The 25,527-nt window shown below is 30.6% G+C and overlaps 1 protein-coding gene and 1 long non-coding RNA gene across 2 annotated transcripts; one reads left to right on the top strand and one right to left on the bottom strand.

The window, feature by feature from the left end:
• LOC107009478 lies at nt 1-21,745 on the top strand. The gene is made up of 2 exons (XR_001455415.2): nt 1-182; nt 21,239-21,745. It is a non-coding gene; the product is annotated as an uncharacterized LOC107009478 (long non-coding RNA).
• Nucleotides 21,746-22,473: 728 nt separating this feature from the next.
• On the bottom strand, nt 22,474-23,720 carry LOC107010745 (B3 domain-containing protein REM9-like). Its single transcript, XM_027915101.1, has 4 exons — nt 23,649-23,720; nt 23,199-23,556; nt 22,984-23,123; nt 22,474-22,880 (listed from the first exon to the last, which is right to left on the bottom strand). Exons 1-4 carry the CDS (start codon nt 23,718-23,720, stop codon nt 22,614-22,616), a joined length of 837 nt encoding a protein of 278 aa, XP_027770902.1. The 3' UTR covers nt 22,474-22,613.
• Nucleotides 23,721-25,527: the final 1,807 nt, after the last annotated feature.

Raw genomic sequence — 25,527 nt, 5'->3', positions numbered from 1 at the left:
ACCTAATCTATTTAAACCTTGGGAAAAGCAGCCGCAACAGGCAAAACCACATTTCACCTCTTTTGATCATCCAAAACACACCATTTCTATACAACGATCAACTTCTTGTTCGGTTTCAAGTTTATGTGGTGATTTTTTGGGGATTCTTATTAATACAACGAAGAAAGTTTTACTCCATTGAGGTTAGTTACTTCTCACCTTTTTATTTCATTTGTTTTAGTTGTTTCCATGGCTAGTATATATCAGATCTGTCCATATGTTTCATTTGTTTTAGTTGTTTCCATGGCTAGTTTTACTATTTTAAGGTTCATTCTTGAATTGTAATTTTTATTTTCTATTTTTGGGTCTTATCATGTGAAATCATTTTTTTATTGATTCATTTGATGTAAACGTCTTAAAATTTGACAGATTATAGAGTAAAATTGTTTAAGAGTGTATATTATTTAGCAATGCACAGTTGAAGGATAAAAGTGAAAAATAGATTATAGGTAATTAAACAAGTTTAATAGATATTAATTAATTAAATAAATATTCATTATAAATGTTGAATTTACTACTTTTGTTGTTAAAAGTATTTTCGGTGCCTAAATCAATTTTAATAACCTGATTAATTAATTAATTAACAGTGAAAGAGCGAGATTAGCTGCAGATTAATTCAAGTCATGAGAATTAATAGAAGAAAAAAACAAATAATTGTCCCAATTTTAGTAAAATCTTAATGCTCCATGAGTTAAGCCCTAACAAGTGCATGAATAATACATCTAACTTAACTGAGTATCAATTTGTGTTCTCCAAAAAGACATTTAATAAAGTAGACTCATCTACCTCTATTGTTCTCAACATATTTTTATCAAAATTTCTTTCAGGAACACAACAAAGTATTAGTGTTCAACCATTGTTGATGTTAGGAATTAGAAAAGGGAAAATTTCAGAAACTACAAAATGAGTTTGTGAACACCAATAATGTTGGGTTTGTGAAAGAAAAAATAGTACGAAATATTGTTAGCAAGAGTGGAATTTCATTAGGAAGTAAGATTTAAAATAAGTGATTTTTGTAGGTCAATTGAGGTTGAAGATAAATTATTGAGATAGTGTTAAAACAAAAATTCAAATAGTAATATTCTACCATGAAAAACACGAATAGACAAGGCACACTGAGTGGCGCGGGGCTTTAGCCCCTAAACTTAAGCTGGGAAGTTCAGGCACACTACTGAAACGTTGTGACAGCCCCTAACAAGAATCTTCGACAAATTTAATTTTCTCGATTTTTTGCCCTAATTCACCTAGAATCAAAAGATTTCTTCCAAACCCTCTTAGATTTGTTCACCCAACTTAATAACATGAAAATCTACTCCAAAAGTCTCAAATAAAAAAGATCCTCCCATCAAGAACTCGACCAAAAATTTTAATTCAAGAATGAAAACAAACACCTCAAGAATTTAATCAAGAACCTCAATATACTCAATCTCATTGATGAATTTGAAAGTGAAACTCATGATTGGCGTGTGGGTGAACGGACCTAACACTATGAAAAGTTACATGCCTCTTAAGATCAAACCCTTGGCGAAATCCTTTGCAGATCGCAAGAATCTTGAACACTTGAAATTTTTCTCCCTTTTTCGCACTTGAACTCCTCACAAAACCCTAAGCGTGTTTGGAAATAACTACCATGAAAAATACTTATTTTTAAACTTTTCTTCGTAAAGTACCTCCATTTTTGTTCTCAACAAATTTTGATTACTTTTTTCTTTCAGGTTACCGACAAGGGATTGGATTAGTGTTCACCCATTGTTGAAGTTAGAAATTAGAAAAGGACAAATTTCAGAAACTACAGCAATGGATTTGTGAACACCAATAATCCTCTGTCGGTTTCCTCAAAGAAAAAAGTAATAAAAATATGTTGTTAGCAATAGTGGATTTTCATTAGGAAGTAAGGTTTAAAATAAGAGATTTTAGTAAGTCAATTGAGATCGAAGATTAATTATTGAGTTAATGTTTGAAGTAGAAAGTCAAACGTTAATATTCTACCATGAAAAACTCGAATGTAATTGGCGCAAAGAGTGGCACGGGGCGTCATACCCTAAACTTCACAAGGGAAGTTCATGCGCCCTACTAATGCGTCGTGTCAGCCCCAGCCAAGAAGTTTCGACAAATTTTTGTTTTCTCGATTTTCTGCCCTAAATTATCTAGTAAATGGGTTCTTTTAAACCCTCTTAGATTCGTTTACCCAACATAATTACGTGAAAATCTACTCCAAAAGTCTAAAAAACAAAGCTCATTAAAAGATCTCGCCTCAAGAACTCGACCAAAAATTTTAATTCAAGAATGAAAACAAACACCTCAAGAATTTAATCAAGAACCTCAATATACTCAATCTCATTGATGAATTTGAAAGTGAAACTCATGATTGGCGTGTGGGTGAACGGACCCAACACTATGAAAAGTTACATGCCTCTTAAGATCAAACCCTTGGCGAAATCCTTTGAAGATCGCAAGAATCTTGAACGCTTGAAATTTTTCTCCCTTTTTCTCACTTGAACTCCTCACAAAAACCTAAGCGTGTTTGGAAATAACTACCATGAAAATTACTTATTTTTAAACTTTGCTTCATAAAGTACCTCCTTTTTTGTTCTCAACAAATTTTGATTACTTTTTTCTTTTAGGTTACCGACAAGGGATTGGATTAGTGTTCACCAATTGTTAAAGTTAAAAATTAGAAAAGGACAAATTTCAGAAACTACAACAATGGATTTGTGAACACCAATAATCCTCTGTCGGTTTCCTCAAAGAAAAAAGTAATAAAAATATGTTGTTAGCAATAGTGGATTTTCATTAGGAAGTAAGGTTTAAAATAAGAGATTTTAGTAAGTCAATTGAGATCGAAGATTAATTATTGAGATAATGTTTGAAGTAGAAAGTCAAACGTTAATATTCTACCATGAAAAACTCGAATGTAATTGGCACAAAGAGTGGCACGGGGCGTCATACCCTAAACTTCACAGGGGAAGTTCATGCGCCCTACTAATGCGTCGTGTCAGCCCCTGCCAATAAGTTTCGACAAATTTTTGTTTTCTCGATTTTCTGCCCTAATTCATCTAGTAAATGGCTTCTTTCAAACCCTCTTAGATTCGTTTACCCAAAATAATTACGTGAAAATCTACTCCAAAAGTCTAAAAAACAAAGCTCATTAAAAGATCTCGCCTCAAGAACTCGACCAAAAATTTTAATTCAAGAATGAAAACAAACACCTCAAGAATTTAATCAAGAACCTCAATATACTCAATCTCATAGATGAATTTGAAAGTGAAACTCATGATTGGCGTGTGGGTGAACGGACCCAAACACTATGAAAAGTTACATGCCTCTTAAGATCAAACCCTTGGCGAAATCCTTTGAAGATCGCAAGAATCTTGAACGCTTGAAATTATGCTCCCTTTTTCTCACTTGAACTCCTTACAAAACCCTAAGCGTGTTTGGAAATAACTACCATGAAAATCACTTATTTTTAAACTTTGCTTCATAAAGTACCTCCATTTTTGTTCTCAACAAATTTTGATTACTTTTTTCTTTCAGGTTACCGACAAGGGATTGGATTAGTGTTCACCCATTGTTGAAGTTAGAAATTAGAAAAGGACAAATTTCAGAAACTACAACAATGGATTTGTGAACACCAATAATCCTCTGTCGGTTTCCTCAAAGAAAAAAGTAATAAAAATATGTTGTTAGCAATAGTGGATTTTCATTAGGAAGTAAGGTTTAAAATAAGAGATTTTAGTAAGTCAATTGAGATCGAAGATTAATTATTGAGATAATGTTTGAAGTAGAAAGTCAAACGTTAATATTATACCATGAAAAACTCGAATGTAATTGGCGCAAAGAGTGGCACGAGGCGTCATACCCTAAACTTGACAGGGGAAGTTCATGTGCCCTACTAATGCGTCGTGTCAGCCCCTGCCTAGAAGTTTCGACAAATTTTTGTTTTCTCGATTTTCTGCCCTAATTCATCTAGTAAATGGCTTATTTAAAACCCTCTTAGATTCGTTTACCCAACATAATTACGTGAAAATCTACTCCAAAAGTCTAAAAAACAAAGCTCATTAAAAGATCTCGCCTAAAGAACTCGACCAAAATTTTTTATTCAAGAATGAAAACAAACACCTCAAGAATTTAATCAAGAACCTCAATATACTCAATCTCATTGATGAATTTGAAAGTGAAACTCATGATTGGCGTGTGGGTGAACGGACCCAACACTATGAAAAGTTACATGCCTCTTAAGATCAAACCCTTGGCGAAATCCTTTGAAGATCGCAAGAATCTTGAACGCTTGAATTTTTTCTCACTTGAACTTCTCACAAAACCCTAAGCGTGTTTGGAAATAACTTCCATGAAAAATAATTATTTTTAAACTTTGCTTCGTAAAGTACCTCCATTTTGTTCTCAGCAAATTTTGATTACTTTTTTCTTTCAGGTTACCGTCAAGGGATTGGATTAGTGTTCACCCATTGTTGAAGTTAGAAATTAGAAAAGGACAAATTTCAGAAACTACAACAATGGATTTGTGAACACCAATAATACTCTGTCGGTTTCCTCAAAGAAAAAAGTAATAAAAATATGTTGTTAGCAATAGTGAATTTTCATTAGGAAGTAAGGTTTAAAATAAGAGATTTTAGTAAGTCAATTGAGATCGAAGATTAATTATTGAGATAATGTTTGAAGTAGAAAGTCAAACGTTAATATTCTACCATGAAAAACTCGAATGTAATTGGCACAAAGAGTGGCACGGGGCGTCATACCCTAAACTTCACAGGGGAAGTTCATGCGCCCTACTAATGCGTCGTGTCAGCCCCTGCCAACAAGTTTCGACAAATTTTTGTTTTCTCGATTTTCTACCCTAATTCATCTAGTAAATGGCTTCTTTCAAACCCTCTTAGATTCGTTTACCCAACATAATTACGTGAAAATCTACTCCAAAAGTCTAAAAAAACAAAGCTCATTAAAAGATGTCGCCTCAAGAACTCGACCAAAAATTTTAATTCAAGAATGAAAATAAAACACCTCAAGAATTTAATCAAGAACCTCAATATACTCAATCTCATTGATGAATTTGAAAGTGAAACTCATGATTGGCGTGTGGGTGAACGGACCCAACACTATGAAAAGTTACATGCCTCTTAAGATCAAACCCTTGGCGAAATCCTTTGAAGATCGCAAGAATCTTGAACACTTGAAATTTTTCTCCCTTGCACTTGAACTCCTCACAAAACCCTAAGCGTGTTTGGAAATAACTACCATGAAAAATACTTATTTTTAAACTTTGCTTCGTAAAGTACCTCCATTTTTGTTCTCAACAAATTTTGATTTTTTTTTTAGGTTACCGACAAAGGATTAGTGTTCACCCATTGTTGAAGTTAGAAATTAGAAAGGGGAAAATTTCAGAACGTACAACAATGGGTTTGTGAACACAAATAATCCTCTGTTGGTTTCCTTAAAGAAAAAAGTAAAAAAAATATGTTATTAGCAATAGTGGATTTTCATTAGGAAGTTAGGTTTAAAATAAGAGATTTTAGTATGCCAATTGAGATCGAAGATGAATTATTGAGATAATGTTTGAAATAGAAAGTCAAACGTTAATATTCTACCATGAAAAACTCGAATAGACCTGGTGCACAGAGTGATGTGGGGCGACATCCCTTAAACTTCAGAGGGGAAGTTCAGGCGCACTATTGACACGTCGTGCCAGCCCTTGCCAAGAATTTTCGACAAATTTTATTTTCATGATTTTTGGTCCTAATTCACTTATAATCGAATGGTTCTTCGAAACCCCCGTTTCATTTATCCAATTTAATTGCATGAAAATCTTCTCGAAAAGTCTCAAGAACAAATCTCATTTACAAGATCCTCACCTTAATAACTCGACGAAAATTTTTAATTCAAGAATGAAAAAAAACACCTCAAGAATTTGATCAAGAACCTCAATATAATCAATCTCATTAATGAATTTGAAAGTGAAACTCATGATTGGCGTGTAGGTGAACGAACCCAACACTATGAAAACTTACATGCCTCTTAAGGATCAAACCCATGGAGAAATCCTTTGAAGATCGCAAGAATCTTGAACTCTTGAAGTTTTTCTCCCTTTTTCTTCTCTTGAACTCCTCCCAAAACCCTAAGCGCGTTAAGGAATAACTACTTTGAACAGTACTTATTTGTACACTATGCTTCGTAAAGTACCTCCATTAGTGTTCTGAACATATTTTTATTACTTTTTCTTTTAGGTTACCAACAAATGATTATTGTTCAACCATTTTTGAAGTAAGAAATTAGGAAAAGGGCAAATTTCAGAAAGTACAACAATGGGTTTGTGAACACCAACAATCCTCCGTTGGTTTCCTCAAAGAAAAAAATATTAAACATAAGTTGTTAGCAATAGTGGAATTTCATTAATTAGGAAGTAAGAATTAAAGTATAAGATTTTTTAGTAAGTCAATAAAGATCAAAGAGGAAATCATTGAGATAGTGTTTGAAATATTAAGTTAAAAGTTAACATTCTACTATGAAACACTCAAATAGACCTGGCACACAAACTGGCGTGGGGCGTCATACCCTGATCTTCATAGGGCATGTTCAGGCTACTACTGACGCGTCATGCCAGCCCCTGCCAAGGAAATTTCGATAAATTTTGTTTTCTCGACTTTTTGCGCTAATTCACCTAGAATCGAATTGTTTTTTTCCAAACCCTCTTAAAGATTTATTTACACAACTTAATTACGTGAAAATCTACTAAAAAAGTCTCAAGAATAAATCTCATTAACAAGATCCTCCCCTCAAGAATTCGACCAAAATTTTTAATTCAAGAATGAAAACAAACACCTCAAGAATTTAATCAAGAACCTCAATATACTCAATCTCATTGATGAATTTGAAAGTGAAACTCATGATTTGGTGTGTGGGTGAACGAAACCATTAAAATCCTTGTGAAATCCTTTGAAGATCGCAAGAATCTTAAACGATTGAAGTTTTTTTCATTTTCTCCTCTTGAACTCCTCTCAAAACCCTAGGTGCATTTAGGAATAACTACCATGAAAAATACTTATGTTTACACTTTACTTCATAAAGTACCTCCATTATTGTTCTCCACATATTTTTATAACTTTTTTCTTTTAGAATATCAACAAAGGATTAGTGTTCAGCCATTTTTTATGTTAGAAATTAGAAAAGGGCAAAATTCAGAAAGCACAACAATTGTAAACACCAATAATCCAATTCGAAAAGGGAAAACTTCAGAGAGTACAACAATGGGTTTGTGAACATCCAATAATCCTCTGTTGGATTTGTGAAAGAAAAAATAATAAGAAAATGTTGTTAGCAATAGTGGATTTTCATTAGGATGTAATGTATAAAATAAAAGATTTTAGTAAGTCAATTGAGATCACAGATGAATTATTGAGATAATGTCTGAAATAGTAATTCAAACGTTATTCTTCCATGAAAAACTCGAATACACCTGGTGCAAAGAGTGGCACAGGGCGCCATCCCCTAAACTTCAGAGGTGCAGTTCAGGTGAACTGTTGGCGTGGCTCGCCAACCCCTGCCTAGAATTTTCAATGAATTTTGTTTTCTCAATTTTGTCCCTAATTAACCTAGACTCCAATGTCTTCTTCCAAATCCTCTTAGATTCGTTTACTCAACTTAATTACATGAAAATCTACTTGTAAACCATCAAGAAAAAAGCCCATTAACAAGATCCTCGCCTCAAGAAATTGACCAAACATTTTAATTCAAGAATGAAAAACAATATACTCGAATCTAATTGATGAATTTTAAAGTTAAACTCATGATTAGCGTGTCGGTGAACGGACGCAACACTATCAAAAGTTACATACATTTTAAGGATCAAATCCTTGGTGAAATCCCTTAGAGATCGCAAGAATCTTGAACAATTGAAATTTTTCTCCTTTTGAACTCCTTAAAAATCCTATGCACGTTTAGGAATAACCACCATGAAAAATATTTATTTTTACACTTTGCTTCGTAAAGTACCTCCATTACTGTTCTCAGCATACTTTTTTTTACTTTTTTCATTCAGGAAACTAACAAAGGATTAGTGTTCAACCATTGTTGAATTTAAAAACTAGAAAAAGAAAATTTTCAGAAAGTACAACAATGGACTTATGAACACCAATAATCCTCTGTTGGATTTGTGAGAAAAAAAGTAATAAGAAAATGTTGTTAGCAATAGTGGATTTTGTATTTAGGAAGTAATGTTTAAAATAAGAGATTTTAGTAAGTCAATTGAGATCGAAGATAAATTAACAAGAACCTTGCCTCAAGAACTCAGCCAAACATTTTAAGTCAAGGATGAAAAACAACACCTCAAGAACATCCTCAATATACTCAATATCATTGATGAGTTTGAAAGTGAAACTCATGATTGACATGTGGGTGAACGAACCCAATACTAAATCCTTTGCGAAATCCCTCGAAAATCCCAAATCTTGAACGTTTGAAGTTTTTCTCCCTTGAACTCCTCTCAAAACCCTAAGCGCGTTTAAATATAACTACCATGAAAAATACTTATTTTTTACAATTTGCTTAGTAAAGTACATCCATTATTGTTCTCAACATATTTTAATTAATTTTTTCTTTTTGAAAACCAACAAAGTACAAATGTTCAACCACTGATGAAGTTAGAAATTAGAAAAGGGAAAATTTCCGAAAGTACAACAATGAGTTTGTGAATACCAACAATCCTCTATTGGATATGTGAAAGAAGAAATATTAAGAAAATGTAGTTAGCAATAGTGGAATTCCATTAGGAAGAATAAGTGGTTTTACTATGTCAATTGAGATAGAAGATGAATTATTGGGATAATGTTTGAAATAGAAACTCAAATGTTAATATTCTACCATGAAAAGCTCAAATAGACCTAGCACACAGAGTGACTAAACTTCAGAGGCGCAGTTAGGGCGAACTATTGGCGTGGGCCCCAGCCCTTGCCCAGAATTTTAGACGAATTATTTTTCTCGATTTTTGGCCCTAATTCACCTAGAATCGAATGGTTTCTTCCAAACTCTCTTAGATTCGTTTACCCAACTTAATTACATGAAAATCTACTAGAAAACCCTCAAAAGGAAAGCTCATTAAGAAGATCCTTGCCTCAATAAATCCACAAAACTAAGGATTGTGTTCAACCATTGATAGAGTTAGGAATCACAATAATGGGTTTGTGAACACCAATAATCCTCTATCCCATTAGCGAAAGAAAAATAATAAGAAAATATTGTTAGTAATAGTGGAATTTCATTAGGAAGTAAAGTTTAAAGTAAGTGATTTTAGTAAGTCAATTGAGATCGAAGATGAGTTATTGAGATAATGTTTGAAATAGAAATTCAAACATTAATATTCTACCATGAAAAACGCGAATTGACTTGGCACAATTCAAGTGCACTGCTGGCGCAAAGGGCCCTCCCCTGCCCAGATTTTTTGACGATTTTCCCCCTCAATTTTTGGCCCTAATTCACTTAGAATCGAATGCTTTCTATCAAACCTTCTTAGATTCGTTTACCAAACTTAATTACATGAAAAACAACTCAAAAACCCTCAAAAGGAAAGCTCATTAACAAAATACTCGCCTTAATAAATCGACCAAACTAAGGATTGTGTTCAACCATTGATGGAGTTGGGAATTAGAAAAGGGAAAGTATCAAAAAGTACAATAATAGGTTTGTGAACACCAATAATCCTCTGTCGGATTAGTGAAAGAAAAAATAAAATAAGAAAATATTGTTAGAAATAGTGGGATTTCATTAGGAACTAAGGTTTAAAATAAGTGTTTTTAGTAAGTCAATTGACATCAAAGATGGATTATTGAGACAATGTTTGAAATAGAAATTCAAACGTTCATATTCTACCATGAAAAACTCGAATAGACTTGGCGCATGTAGTGGCGCGGGGTGCCAGCCCCTACACATCAGAGGCACAGCTCAAGTGCACTGCTGGCGCGAAGAGCCCACCCCTGCCCAAAAGTTTCGACAATTTTTTTCCTCAATTTTTGGCCCTATTCACATATAATTGAATGGTGTCTACCAAACCCTCGTAGATCTTTTACCCAACATAATTACATGAAAATCTACTCGAAAACCCTCAAGAAAAAGCTCATTAACAAGATCTTCGTCTCAAGAACTCGACCAAATATTTTAATTCAAGAATGAACAACATCTCAAGAATTTCATCAATAACCTCAATATACTCATTCTCATGGACGAATCTAAAGTAAAACTCATGATTGACTTGTGGGTGAACGAACCCAACACTATGAAAATTTACATGCCTCGTAAGGATCAGATCTTTGGCAAAATCTCTCGAAGATCGCAAGAATCTTGAACACTTGAAAACCCTAAGCGCGTTTAGGAATAACTCAAACGGATTTCATTCAGTTTAGACCCTATAAAGTTTAACAAAAATGGTATACGCTAGTTGGTTAAGTAAAAGACCAAAATACTCTTCGTTTGTTGAGGTAAATTGCATTAACTAGATAGACTCAACTTTGACGGGCATATCTCTTTCATCCGAACTCGGATTTTAGCATACTTGGCGATGTTGGAAACAAGACTTAGATATATTTCATTTGATATATCATTAATCTCCTAACTCATCGTGTGCTAAAAGTTATGGTTATTTGGGGTGATTCAAAACTTAAAAGAACTTACCAATGACTTGAATGAGTTTTCGACATTTCGTTTTTGAACTCAATGTGCTACATCTATTGACTTTAACACTTAAGAAAAATTAAATATCTTGATAAAATCTTACTCACAATGAAGAATGATTCGAATCTTAGCTCAAAGATTTTCCGGGGGTATAATAGAAGTCTATTGGTGGAGTGGTATAAAGAGGTGTATTGCAGAGATCGTTTATAAGTTGTAACACCCTAGAAAATTTTTTCGAACTAAGACTTGATCCGTCAATCGTAGTGAGTGAGATTTAACCGAGGAATTAAAAATTTTTAAATTATTAAGGTCAGTTCACTAGATTTAGCACATTGAGTTCCAAAAATAATTAAATTAGAAATAGCAAAATCTGAAATTTTGCAAGTTAAGCCAAGTATGAGTTTTTGGTCAACTTCAAACGAGCATAACTCCTACCACAGGATGTGTTAGGTGTGCTACAAGATACCATAGGAAATATCTTTGAATTATCTTTCCAACATGTCTGAGTTTACTAAGTTTCGAGTTTGGATGAGTGAGATATGACCTTTTGAAGTTAGGCTATCCAGTTAAGGAAAGTTAGCCGAAAATAGTGAGGGGTATTTTAGTCCTTTCCTTACCGAATAAAATTTAATTCGTTTTCAGTCATATATTAGTGTTCTAATCCTTTTAGGTTCAGTTTCAAAATCCTAATATACACCTAGGGTTTTAGTTGATACTTCAAGAAGAGGCAAGAAGAGAAAAGAGGAGAAAAGATGAAATGATGAAGGTGTTCATCGACGTTCTTGAGTTAGTTGTGGATTTTCGCCATGGGTATAATCTCTAAGAGGTATGTAAGATTCCATAGTGTTGGGTTTGTTCTCCCACATGTCAATCATGTTATATTCAGCGTAATTTCATTCTTAAAATTGAAAGATTAAAGTTCTTGGTAAGTATTCTTGAAGTTTCATTAAGTTTTGATGTAAGATTCTAGTTAGATTAACTTTAAACGATCATATCTCCTAGAATATTATGAGTTACGTAAGTCATAACCTATACTACAATTACAGGTAATCGAATCTACTTTCCAACGCCACCAATTTCATGTCAATCCAATTTCTGAGTAAAAAGTTATGATTATTTTAGTAACTTGTACAATGTTGTTACGAATTAGCCGACGAAAAAGCATTAAAAAGGGTTGTTTTTGTTTTTTTACCTCCAAGAAAACCCTATACGAATTTGTTGACTAATAAGAGGTTCAAAACAATCAGGTTTTCATTTTACTAATGAAAATCATAATTCTTGGCCTTAAAGATTTCAAGAAACTAATTCAAGAATCTCAAGAAAAAATTTCTTGATCATTGACCTTCAAGCTAGGGTTTCAAGGTTTCTATTTATGTTCTTATCCAAGATTCTTTAAGAACCTTGTTCTTCATATCTAAATTCATTCCTAACATGTTCATAACTTCAAATTCAAAATTCAAATTCAAGGTAGAATTGAGAGTCAAGTTTTTGAGAATTCTTTTAAACGTTTTAAGAAAATTCTTTTGAGGAGTCTTCTACAACTTATAAAGCAATCGAAAACAATCTTAGTTTATTAATGATAAAGCAATAACAAATTTAACTTTACTCATTTAAAGTAATGTAACTTCTGTGGGAGATTCTCTAACCGATAACCATCACTATGAGCTTAAGTGATGGTACAACTTTTTACCTCACGCTGCCAAGGACCATTCTATATCTTGCAATTGGTATAGGAGGACTTTACTTAACTTAGTGGATCCACTAGCTTAACTTAAGTGATCATCAAAAAAGTATGATCCTTAATGCTCATGATGGCTACATGATTTATGTAGACTTGAGTTATTGTGAACTCGCATTCCCATATGAGTTGTTGTGAACTCGCATTCCCATAAGTGTTTTTAGTTTTTAAAATCTTTTCTAGTTCTTTCTAGTTGTGAGATGTTACACATAGTCTTTCTACCTTTGTGAAATAGGAATAAAATTGTGAAAACGCTACCCACCTCAAACCCACTTATAGCATTTAATTGGATATGCTCTTGTTTGATTTATATAGTTTAGCTGATACTTTGATCAATATAGTGTAAATAAAAAATTACACAATCAGATTATCAACAAATAAAAGTATGATAATATTAATTTATTTCATAAAGTGGGTATTTAAGTTAAACTCGGATGCGTATAGATAAAAGACGAACCAAAATATGTTCCAACAATTTCCAAATTTCAGAACCAATCAATTCAAGCAACACAAATGACTTCATATTTCATAATTTTACACAATTTCCTGTTCTGTTTCTGTGGTTGGCAGTATATATTAGGTAATTACTAATTGGCAAGTTTATATTGCTAGCGTTTGACCATAGATATTCAAATATTCTTGGCAAATATTATTTGGGTGAAAATTTGGGTGAAATTTCATCATGTGTTTGGCCATAGTATTTGGAAAATATATTTTACTTTTTTAGAAAAATATGATTTATACCCATAAATTTTAAAAACATTAAAACTAACCACAAGTTTGTGTTACAAGTCAATTGGATCTTTGTTACAATAATAATAAATAGTGTCCATGACATTAGAGCAATGTGGTAATTTGGAGTGAGTGCAACAAACATCATTTCATACATCGTGAAGTAGACAAAATACATGAATTTTTTTATCTTGAGCCGATTGTTCATCATTTTCATCAATAATCATATCATTATTTAACATTCACCGGATATTTCATCACTACTTTGGAATTAATGTAAAAAATTATGTAATACAACATATGCAACAATTATAGAGGGTGTTTTTTGTAAAAGATAAAAGTTTAGGGTAAAATTTTAATTTTTAAAAGATCCCAAATAATAAGATTTGGCCCAAATACTAGAAAAAACTAGTATTTGGAAATTTGAGATATTTGCCAAAAATATTTGTCAATTAATTGCAAAGTGTATGGAAAAACACTATTTGTTAAGTTTTTTCCCAAATATTATTTGGGAAATCTATGGCCAAACGGGCCGTTGTGCGGGAGTAAAGGACATCATGAAGTTGTGGCCTGCTTATATTACAAGTCATCAATATCACCTGAACAAGCTACCATTTGATTGCACCCTTGGCCTATCTTTTTTTTATATGTTATTTCATTGGTCCCAATTTAAGCGCAGATTCAGAATAATGAGTTGGAGTACTTAAATTTAATTATAAAGTTAGGTATAAAACTTTTAAAATAAAATTTATATATATAAAATTTAGAAAAAAGTATTATATGTTAACATAGGTAATGATTTAAAAATTACGAAGAAAATTGTGAACTCCTTGAACAGTAAATATCTTCACATAAAGTTAAAATAGAGCGGAAAGAGTATCATTTTTTTATTATTTTATTTACGGATTTTAAATCTTTTTATGATTTTGTACGGTTTAGGAGATCCTAGTGCTTAGGACTTTTTAGAATTAGGATTTTGGATTTCTGATTTAGGATTTTAGTGGTTAGGGGTTTTAAGAATTTTTTTAAGTTTAAAGTGTTTTTAAAGGTGTTTTTAGGGTTCAAAAATTTAGGGTTTAGGGTTTGATAGTGTTTCATAAGTCTTTGGGTTTAGGAGCTTCCCTAAGGTTTTATACTATGAATGATTTGATGATAATAATATCATCACGTGTTTAAAAGTAAAATCTTTAAATATCTTCTTTACTTTTTAAGTTTGAGTTAAAGATCAAAAACACATCTAAATTTTCAACTATCCCAATATCTTTTTGAGTTTAGTAGTGTGAGTTTCCTACCTGAACTATCACCCAATGGTTAGCGAAATACACATCGACTAACACTCTTTTTTGTTTAAAAGTTCTTACACATGTATGGAAAAGCCATTCCATTGTGATTTGTGGCAAACCTAAATAAATAATATTAAGATTTAGGTTAAAAGTAAAGATTAGAGGTTGAAAATTATTACCTTATAAATTGATTTATTTTTTGCCATAATATCTGACATCTTCTTCTCCACCTTCTTAGCCTTGGCCTCATATTAGTCATGGCGTCGATATCCCCAACTTGTCAGGGGTTTACAATTTTAAAGAGTTGAATAAAAAATATTTAGATAAATAAATAAATGTGCCGGCTTATATCTCATATGGACGAAAACTTTATGGTTAAACATGTCTAGAATAGTGTTTGTAAACAAATATTTGGTCTAGTTAGCGTCTAGGTGTATTTCACACTCCTAATATTTCAGGTAGGAAATTCAAAAAACTAAAATAATTTAGATGTGTTTCTACTCTCAACTTTTCAATTTTTTTGTGAAATTAAATTTTCATCACATAAATTGAAACATTTTTTTTACCAAAGATAAAATATTTGTTACTGTCAAACACATGTTTCAATTCATCACTATTTACAAATAAAAAAGACAAATTTATATCCAAACGCATTTCAGTTTTGAAAAAGATATTTTGTCAACCTCACTCAAATATGTTGAAAAGCTTACAGAATATTCAAGTGCTTTAAGACTGCAGCTAGGCTAGCTACTCTATTTACTTTACGATATTCCAACTATCGGATGATCTTTTTCTTGTTCTCTTAATTATTACTACTATCATTATTAATTACCTATAGCAACGAATCTTATCTTAGTCAGAAGGTAAAATAAGCACACAAGCTAAAAAAAATCACTGAATTTCCACCCAAAAATGTTCTGTCACTACATAAAAATAATCTTTAGCGACAATTAATTAGTAATAGTAATTTAACTGATGTTACATAGGTATTTTTAGCGACAATTGACACTTTTTGTATATGTCTCCTTAAACCTTTAGCGATAATTTATCTAATGACAACTAACTAATATCAATAAAGATTTTGACATTCTTTATTAATGTTTATAGTTTGTTGCCGCTAAAAGTTGTTATTGTTGTAGTAAATAGCTTTTTTCATATATATTTGATTAAATTGGTGCGAAGAAAATAGTGATAATATTTTCATATGAAAGTTAGTTAGTAGTTTTTCGTTATTTTTAGTGAGAGTTTGTTTTCCAACGTACATTTTGCAGTAAGCTGATTCGTTGAGAAATAAGTGGTAAAATCATGTTTAATAACACAAACTTCTCATCGAGTCGCATTGGAAAAGAAAGTTTGTTTCTAGTTGTGAGAAGAGAGTCCAATTAAATTTCTAGTTGTGAGAAGAGAGTCCAATTAATGACAATTATGTACTCAATAGGAATAATTTCCCTAGAGAGTCACCCATGTTTGGGAAATTACCTAAGAATATCACTTATGTTTATTTTAGGAATACAATATCACCCAACTTTGCCTATTTTCCTCAAAATATACTTGACACAAAAAAAAATATTATTTCTCTCCTACTAGGGTGCCATGTCACATTTTTTATTTTTTTTATTATTAAAAAAAGATATGCTTTAAACCTATTTAAAAATTAGGTTGCAATATGTTTTTTTTAACAAAATATTGTTTTCTATTTTATGTTTTTTTGAAAATGTTTTGTTTTTTAGATAGATAAAGAAAAAATTTATAAATGAATGGAAAAAAAATATCCCATTTCTATAACTAACTAGTAATGGAGTTTTTTTTTTGTTTAAAAATCTATCTATATATAATAGGAGAAGTAATAAGTGTCACATGTCAGCACCACAAATATTCAAGAAATTTAATTTTTCAAAAAAAAAAAATTAAATACGCTCTAAAAAACTGGAACAGCATAAAAAGGATGATTTTTAAATACCTCTAATTTAAATTTTAAAGAAAAATGAAATTTGAACTATTTTTATTATAAAAACAGTAATGACCATTACTGGAAAAAATAAATAAATGAAAGATCTTTAAATGCTTCAAACTTCAATTTTTAAGGTTAAAAAATGAAAACTGAAAGTTGAATTATTATATACAAAACTGTAATGTCTATTTTTATATTTATCACACTTTCAGTGATTTTAGGGAATGCTCCAACAAAATAAAATGTAGAAATATCTATCTAAATAGAAGAAGAAGAAAAAAGTGCACCATAAAAAAACTATAATTATTATTTAAAAATTAATTTAAAACCTTATAGTAAAAAATAATAATTATCATCAAAAAATTAAAAAAAACTTAATTTTAAAAAATAGTTAAAACAGTCCATTACTAGTTAGTTGTAGAAATGGGGTACTTTTTCATTCATTTTTAAATTTATCTTTGTATATCTAAAAAACAAAACATTTTCAAAAAATATAAATAGAAAACAATATTTTTTTTTAAAAAAAAGATTGCAACCTAATGTTTAAATAGGTTTAAAGCATATTTTTTTAATAATAAAAAAATAAAAAAATGTGACATGACACCTTAGTAGGAGAGAAATAATATATTTTTTTGTGTCAAGTATATTTTGAGGAAAATAGGCAAAGTTGGATGATATTGTAGTTCTAAAACAAACATAAGTGATATTTTAGGTAATTTCTCAAACATGAGTGACTATCTAAGGAAAAGCCATTCCATTGTGATTTTTGGCAAACCTAAATAAATAATATTAAGATTTAGATTAAAAGTTAAGATTAGAGGTTGAAAATTATTACCTTATAAATTGATTTATTCCTCGCCACAATATCTGACATCTTCTTCTCTACCTTCTTAGCCTTGTTCTTGTATTAGTCACGGCGTCGATATCCCCAAGTTGGAAGGGGTTTACAATTTTAAAGAAATCAATTGAATAAAAAATATTTAGATAAATAAATAAATGTGCCAGCTTATATATGTCATGTGGACGAAAAATTTATAATTAAACATGTCTAGAATAGTGTTTGTAAACAAATATTTGGTCTAGTCAGCATCTAGGTGTATTTCACACTCCTAATTTTTCAGGTAGGAAATTCAAAAAATTAAAATAATTTAGATGTGTTTCTTACTCTCAACTTTTCAATTTTTTTGTGAAATTAAATTTTCATCACATAAATTGAAACATTTTTTTTTACCAAAGATAAAATATTTGTTACTGTCAAACACATGTTTCAATTCATCACTATTTACAAATAAAAAAGACAAATTTATATTCAAACGCATTTCAGTTTTGAAAAAGATATTTTGTCAACCTCACTCAAATATTTTGAAAAGCTTACAGAATATTCAAGTGCTTTAAGACTGCTACTAGGCTAGCTACTCTATTTACTTTACGATATTCCAACTATCGGATGATCTTTTTCTTGTTTTCTTAATTACTACTACTATCATTATTAATTACCTATAGCAACGAATCTTATCTTAGTCAGAAGGAAAAATAAGCACACAAGCTAAAAAAAATCACTGAATTTCCACCCAAAAATGTTCTGTCACTACATAAAAATAATTTTTAGCGACAATTAATTAGTAATAGTTATTTAACTGTTGTTACATATGTATTTTTAGCGACAATTGACACTTTTGTATATGTCCCCCTAAACCTTTAGCGACAATTTATCTAATGACAACTAACTAATATCAATAAAGATTTTAACATTCTTTATTAATGTTTATAGTTTGTTGCCGCTAAAAGTTGTTATTGTTGTAGTGAATAGCATTTTTCATATATATTTGATTGAATCGGTGCCGAAAAAAATAGTGATAGATTTTCATATGAAAAATTAGTAAGCAGTTTTCCGTTATTTTTAGTGAGAGTTTGTTTTTCAACGTACATTTTGCAGTAAGCTGATTCGTTGAGAAATAAGTGGAATATCATGTTTAATAATAACACAAACTTCTCGACGAGTCGCATTAGAAAAAAAAAGTTTGTTCCTAGTTGTGAGAAGAGAGTCAAATTAATTAACATATTGTACCCAATAGGAGTAGTTTTCCTAGATAGTCACCCATGTTTGGGAAATTATCTAATAATATCACTTATGTTTATTTTAGGAATACAATATCACCCAACTTTGCCTATTTTCCTCAAAATATACTTGACACAAAAAAAATATTATTTCTCTCCTACTAGGGTGCCATGTCACATTTTTTATTTTTTTATTATTAAAAAAAGATTGCTTTAAACCTATTTAAACATCACGTTGCAATATGTTTTTTTAAAAAAAAAATATTATTTTTATTTATGTTTTTTTGAAAATGTTTTGGTTTTTAGATAGATAAAGATAAATTTTAAAAATGAATGGAAAAAAAAGTACCCCATTTCTATAACTAACTAGTAATGGAGTGTGTTTTTTTTTAAAAAAAAACTATCTATATATAATAGGAGAAGTAATAAGTGTCACATGTCAGCACCACAAATATTCAAGAAATTTAATTTTTCAAAAAAAAAAACTTAAATACGCTCTAAAAAACTGGAACAGCATAAAAAGGATGATTTTTAAATGCCTCTAATTTGAATTTTAATGAAAAAATGAAATTGAACTATTTTTATTATAAAAACAGTAATGACCATTACTGGAAAAAATAAATAAATGAAAGATCTTTAAATGCTTCAAACTTCAATTTTTAAGGTTAAGAAATGAAAACTGAAAGTTGAATTATTATATACAAAACTGTAATGTCTATTTTTATATTTATCACACTTTCAGTGATTTTAGGGAATGCTTCAACAAAATAAAATGTAGAAATATCTATCTAAATAGAAGAAGAAGAAAAAAGTGCACCATAAAAAAACTATAATTATTAGATAAAGATAAATTTTAAAAATGAATGGAAAAAAAAGTACCCCATTTCTATAACTAACTAGTAATGGAGTGTTTTTTTTAAAAAAAAAATCTATCTATATATAATAGGAGAAGTAATAAGTGTCACGTGTCAGCACCACAAATATTCAAGAAATTTAATTTTTTTTAAAAAAAATTAAATACGCTCTAAAAAACTGTAACAGCATAAAAAGGATGATTTTTAAATGCTTCTAATTTAAATTTTAAAGAAAAAATGAAATTGAACTATTTTTATTATAAAAACAGTAATGACCATTACTGGAAAAAAAAATGAAAGATCTTAAATGCTTCAAATTTCAATTTTTAAGGTTAAAAAATGAAAACTGAAAGTTGAATTATTATATAAAAAACTGTAATGTCTATTTATATTTATCACACTTTCAGTGATTTTAGGGAATGCTCCAACAAAATGAAATGTAGAAATATCTATCTAAATAGAAGAAAAAAAAAGTGCACCATAAAAAAACTATAATTATTATGTAAAAATTAATTTAAAAACTTATAGTAAAAAATAATAATTATCATCAAAAAATTAAAAAAAACTTAATTTTAAAAAATAGTTAAAACAGTCCATTACTATTTAGTTGTAGAAATGGGATACTTTTTTCCATTCATTTTTTAATTTATCTTTGTATATCTAAAAAACAAAATATTTTCAAAAAATATAAATAAAAAACAATATTTTAAAAAAAACATATTGCAACCTAATGTTTAAATAGGTTTAAAGCATATTTTTTTAATAAAAAAAAATATAAAAATGTGACATGACAACTTAGTAGGAGAGGAATAATATATTTTTTTGTGTCAAGTATATTTTGAAAAAAATAGGCAAAATTGAATGATATTGTAGTCCTAAAACAAACACAAGTGATATCTAAGGAAATTACTCTGCCCAACAATAGAGGATGATACTATTGCATGTTGCTAATTGTGAGTGTGGTCTATTTTTTACTACCATTTTCAACAAAACTCATTCTTCATTCTCAAAAATGCAAGTGGATCGTAACAAACATCTATCATTTTGCAAACTTTTATTTAGACAAGGTTTTATGGATGAAATTGTAAGTTATCTACTTTTTATCTTTTATTCTTTTACTTCTTTTTGTCTAATAAACATTTGATTTGTTAATCATAGCAAATGCCTCCTTGTTTTATTAAATAAAACAACATGATCTTGGCAAAGACTTGTTTATTGAAATCAAATGTAGTCGGGATGTCATGGGAAGCAAATATAGTGAGAAAAAAGTCAAATTACTTCATATGTGAAGGAGAGTGGAAACAATTTGTGGTGCATCACCAACTGGAGCTAGGTGATGTTTTGTTTTCATCGATAAATCGACATTTCAAGTCCTTGTCTACACCGAAAAATTGATAACATTAGTGGGAGCCATCAATTTGAGCAATTCAGCAGTTCCCCTGGAGAAAAACAGGACGCTAGAAGAAAATTTAAAAGAGTTAAAACAGAGCCAATAGAATTGTCAAGTAATGTCGTTGCCTTCTTTTTATGCATTTGATTTATTTAATTCATGTTTTCATCTTATGTAATGATGTGATAATCGATACAAACGGTAGTTATTTAGTAGTACTAAGTACTACTCCCTCCGTTCAAATTTTATATGAGTTAATTTGACTTGAGAGTGAAAGACTGATAATGTTGCTGAAGAGGAGGGCGTTGAGAGTGGAAACGAAGAAAATGGTCCAAAGAATATTAGATTTGGTGTGGTGAACTTAAACAAGAATGATCCGTACTATGAAATGGTTATAAAAAAAGTCACACTCAAATTTTATGATAAAGTTTAACAATTTTCGTTTTCTTGAGATCTTCGGTTTGATTTTTGATGTGTTTACTTTGGTCTACAAACATGTTTGGTGAATATGTTTATTAGACTATCCCAGTGAACTTCGCGAGATGGGCTAGCATAATTGGCATGAAAAAAATGAAACTAGATAATTGGAAAGGCAAGGAATGGCAAGTGGACATAGAACGTAGACAAGGGTGTGTTCGTATAACAAGTGGATGGCCTGAATTCAAGATTGATAACAAGATAGCCACTGGTGAGACTTATCGCTTCAAGTTGATTTAGGGAAATGATGGTGGCAATAATGTTTTACGGGTTCAAAAGATCTCCGAACCCCATTCCTTGCTCTAGCTATATCTATGCAGTATGGTTTCTTTTGGTTGTATTTTGGAATCGTCCTGCTAGGTGGAGGGGTTGAGGGTACCGTTGATATGACTATCTTCAATATCTTGCTTGTCAGTTTAGTTCAATGTCATGTTAAGGTGACGTTCTGTTTGAATTTTGTAGATTCAAAAGAAGAAAATTTCAATATACCTTCTTGTTTGCGGGAGGCAGGGGTTAAAAGAATCCAATCCAAACCTTTTCTTTGTTCCCTTTCTGCTTGAACTATTTCTTAATACATCTCTGCATCTTTCGTTAGTAGCAACAGAAACAAGAAGCTACCAAGCTTAGCTTGCACAAGAAGGCTATGTCAAAATGCTACCAGGACATACTCAAATATCTATGTAGCAATACATAACTAGCTGAACCAGTCATTTGAATTATTTATATCCATTTCGCGACATTAGTATACATGCAATTCATTACAATACTAAATGACTCTGTTCTCAAGGCAAATTATGGATGGCTATACCTTATTATAGGCATCGGATTTACCTCCATTGTCTATTTCATAGGCATACAACTACATTCTACTTTATATTTGATTTCAATAGATTTGAGACAAATCAATATCAAGTTGCTTCAAAACTCTGCATCAACTAAATCTCTATATGACTATCGCGATCCCCTCTATAGTTTAGTCAACATATGTTTTTGATCATTCCAGTACCCAAAATGGTGAATTAACAATGTTATGCTTCACATTGTTGTATTCTGTTTCAGTATTTGAGACAACTGATTGCAGGTGCGGCTCTATGGTTTGGCCTTTAAGGTCTTTGCCTTTAAAAAATAAAACATTTTGCTACGAGTCGTAATCACCAAAAGTATAACAGTCATGATCCATATTCTAGTAGCGTGATTATTGTCATATACATCATATTGATACTTTAGGTGAAGTACATAATACAAGTCATCAAAAAATTCAGCAAATGCACATGATTTTCAGTTTGGCTAGGGTAAATCAAGTTATATTAAACATACAAAACAAATTAAAGATGCCCAAGTCGTAGTTCTAGTTCCATCTTCATAACAAAGTGGAAAAAAAAAACCATTAGTGTAATAAACAAATACATATTGTAGACTATTTCAAGCACTTGGATTTGTGGATCTTCTGAACCTGTAAAACACTATACTCACAACAATTTCCCTTAATCAACTTGAATCGACAAGTCTGACCGTTGCCTATTTTGTTAAGAGTTCGAAATTCAGCCCATCCTCTTTTCATGTAAACCCTTTGCCGAGTATGCACTATGTCCACTAATTTCCACTTGTTGCCTTTTTCATTTACCAGTCTCATTTTCTTCATCTTAGTTATGCCCGTCCATATAGCAAAGCTCTTCGGGATGGTCTAAACATAAATTTATAAAATAAAACATGTTTGATTTTCAGTGGAATTAAGTAATTAAACGCATAATTAATCAAAGAAAAAGAACATAAATTGTTTAATCAACCTTACCATAAAAAATGAATGTCTTTCTTACAACCATTTCAAAGTACGGATCTTTATTGTTTATGTTGATCACACTGAATCTGCTCGTCTTTGGAACATTTTCTTCTTTTCCGCCCTCAGCTTCTTCTTTTTTTACAACACCTGTAAAAAGAGTGAAAAGTATTTTTACAAATAATATGTAACTTTCTTATTTTTGAGATTACTAGTTACACTAACCTGACGATTCTTTTTGCTCCATTTTCATTTTCATCGTAGTGATTCCAACGTCATGTTCCTCTTCCGGAGAACTGGTTAGTTCCTGAAATGCTCCTCTGCCACTAGAGTTTTTGAATGTTTTCTGAGAGTAAGGCAGGACATGGAACGTTGATTTATCGATGAGAAAAAAGATCAAAATGTCTCCTAGCTCCAATTTATGATGCACCACAAATTGTGGCCAATCTCCTTCACATATGAAGTAGTTGGAATTTTCTCTCACGATCTTTGTTTCCCACGACATTCCAACTACATTTGTTTTCAATAAGCAAGTCTTGGCCAACAATTTCTTGTTTTCTTTGATGAAAATATGTGGCATGAGCTTATAAGAAGAAGAAAAATGTCAAGTATATGAAAATAGAGATCACCATATATAGAAGAAAATAATGAAAGGAAAAATAATAGTAGACTTACTATTTTATCCATGAAACCTTGTTTGAATAATAGTTTGCAAAAAGATGGATGCTTGTTAGGATCCACTAGCATTTTGAGATCGATTGCAATAATAACTAGCTACTGCAATTGTTATTACTAAAGCAATCTCATTTATAATAAGGGTAATAAATATATATTTCCTCGGTTTCAAAAATAATAATTTTATTTTTTTTAGTTTATTTTAAAAAGAATGATCCTTTTTTTTTTCAATACTTTGTTTTTAACTTTCGATGTGACATGTATAAGATTATCACAGATAACAGAATACTTTGATACATTTGACATAACTTTAATTATGAATTACATGATTAAAAAATCTTTTTCCTTTTTCGCAAACTTCATTCCAAATTAAATTAGATTATTTTTTTAAACGGAGAGAGGGAATATATGAATGATAGCTCACTGTTATTATGTGTGCTTTGACCAATAGCACGTGTGATTTTTACTATTTGCAGGTCCAGCAGTTAGGAGTGGGTAAACAACCGGTAGAGCCAATTGAAAATGTGTTTTTTCAAAAAAATACTCGACTCGACTTATATTTTAAAATGAGTAATTACAAGTTATTCAATGAGCACTACCACTTTTTTTCTCTTATGAATGAACATATTTAATTTTATCCATTTAACTATCACTTTTGAATGAATAATATGAGTATTATTCATATTTTATTCATTTTAAAATAGATAAATATGAATGCATAACCATGTAAACTACTCATTTTGTTACCCCCTACCTAAAGTTAACAAATACACAATTTGTGTGGAGAAATTTAATGGGTGAATCTCACAAATGATCACTAAATTATCTTCTTATTCTTTTTTTACGAAATTATATAATATTTTTTTTTCTTGTAAAAAGAGTGTCCGTTTACGTATTTTTGCTAGAAAAATGACCTTTTTGGCTCCGAACGACATGGCTATATTATCTTTTCGTATGATTTTCTCATATATTTTTATTGAAATTGAAATATATGGAATCCTTTACTGTTGACATTCCATTGGGTAGAAGTGAGGTGCCCAATTTAATTTATCCAATTAATTCCCACTTCCCTAGAAACTTCCGCCATTGAATTGAAGAAACAAAGTGATGATTCAAACTTCAAACTTGAGAGAAAATGAGAGTTGCCATTGATCCAATTTTGCTGGTTTCACAATCTTTTTCGGTTGTCTTCACCCTTTCTCTGACTTTGGGTGGTAGAAAAGCAAATTATTTTTCCTTTCGTCGCTGAAAAAATATCATACGTCATGAAGAGTTAAGGGCGTTTGGTAGGATATATTAAAAGAAATAATCCATGTATTAGATGTGGTATAATTTAATACCGTGTTTGGTAGGAATGTGAGCCTATGTATAACTAATCCATGGATTAGTTAATACATCCCACATGGTATTATGTGATGTATTGCTAACACCTTTCATTTGGAGGTATTAGCTCTAATACCATGGACTATTCTAGGTAAAGACAAAAATACCCCTCAAAATTCTCCTAACTAGTTAAAAATGTTATAAAAAAATAATATTATCCGTTAATTATCTACTTTGATTCAATTACATGAAATACAAAATCTCATAACAACTCTAGGGTATAATTGGAAATTTCTTTTTTAAAAAAACATTTAAACCACACAAAATTAGTTAAGAAACAATGAACCAAACACTTGATAAAAATAATCCCTGCATTGCTAATCTCTGCATTGCTAATCCATGCATTGCTAATCCCTGCATTGCTAATCCATGCATTGCTAATCCCTGCATTATTCATTTTTGTACCAAACGACAAGTCATTATCACCTGAAAATTAAAGCTGACCAATTGGTTTTTAAAAATTAGATTTTGTGTGGTAAACTTAAACAACAAAGAT

This window comes from Solanum pennellii, chromosome 2 (genome assembly GCF_001406875.1).
Source record: "Solanum pennellii chromosome 2, SPENNV200".
NCBI lineage: Eukaryota > Viridiplantae > Streptophyta > Magnoliopsida > Solanales > Solanaceae > Solanum > Solanum pennellii.
This window is presented reverse-complemented; position numbering and strand designations above follow the sequence as displayed.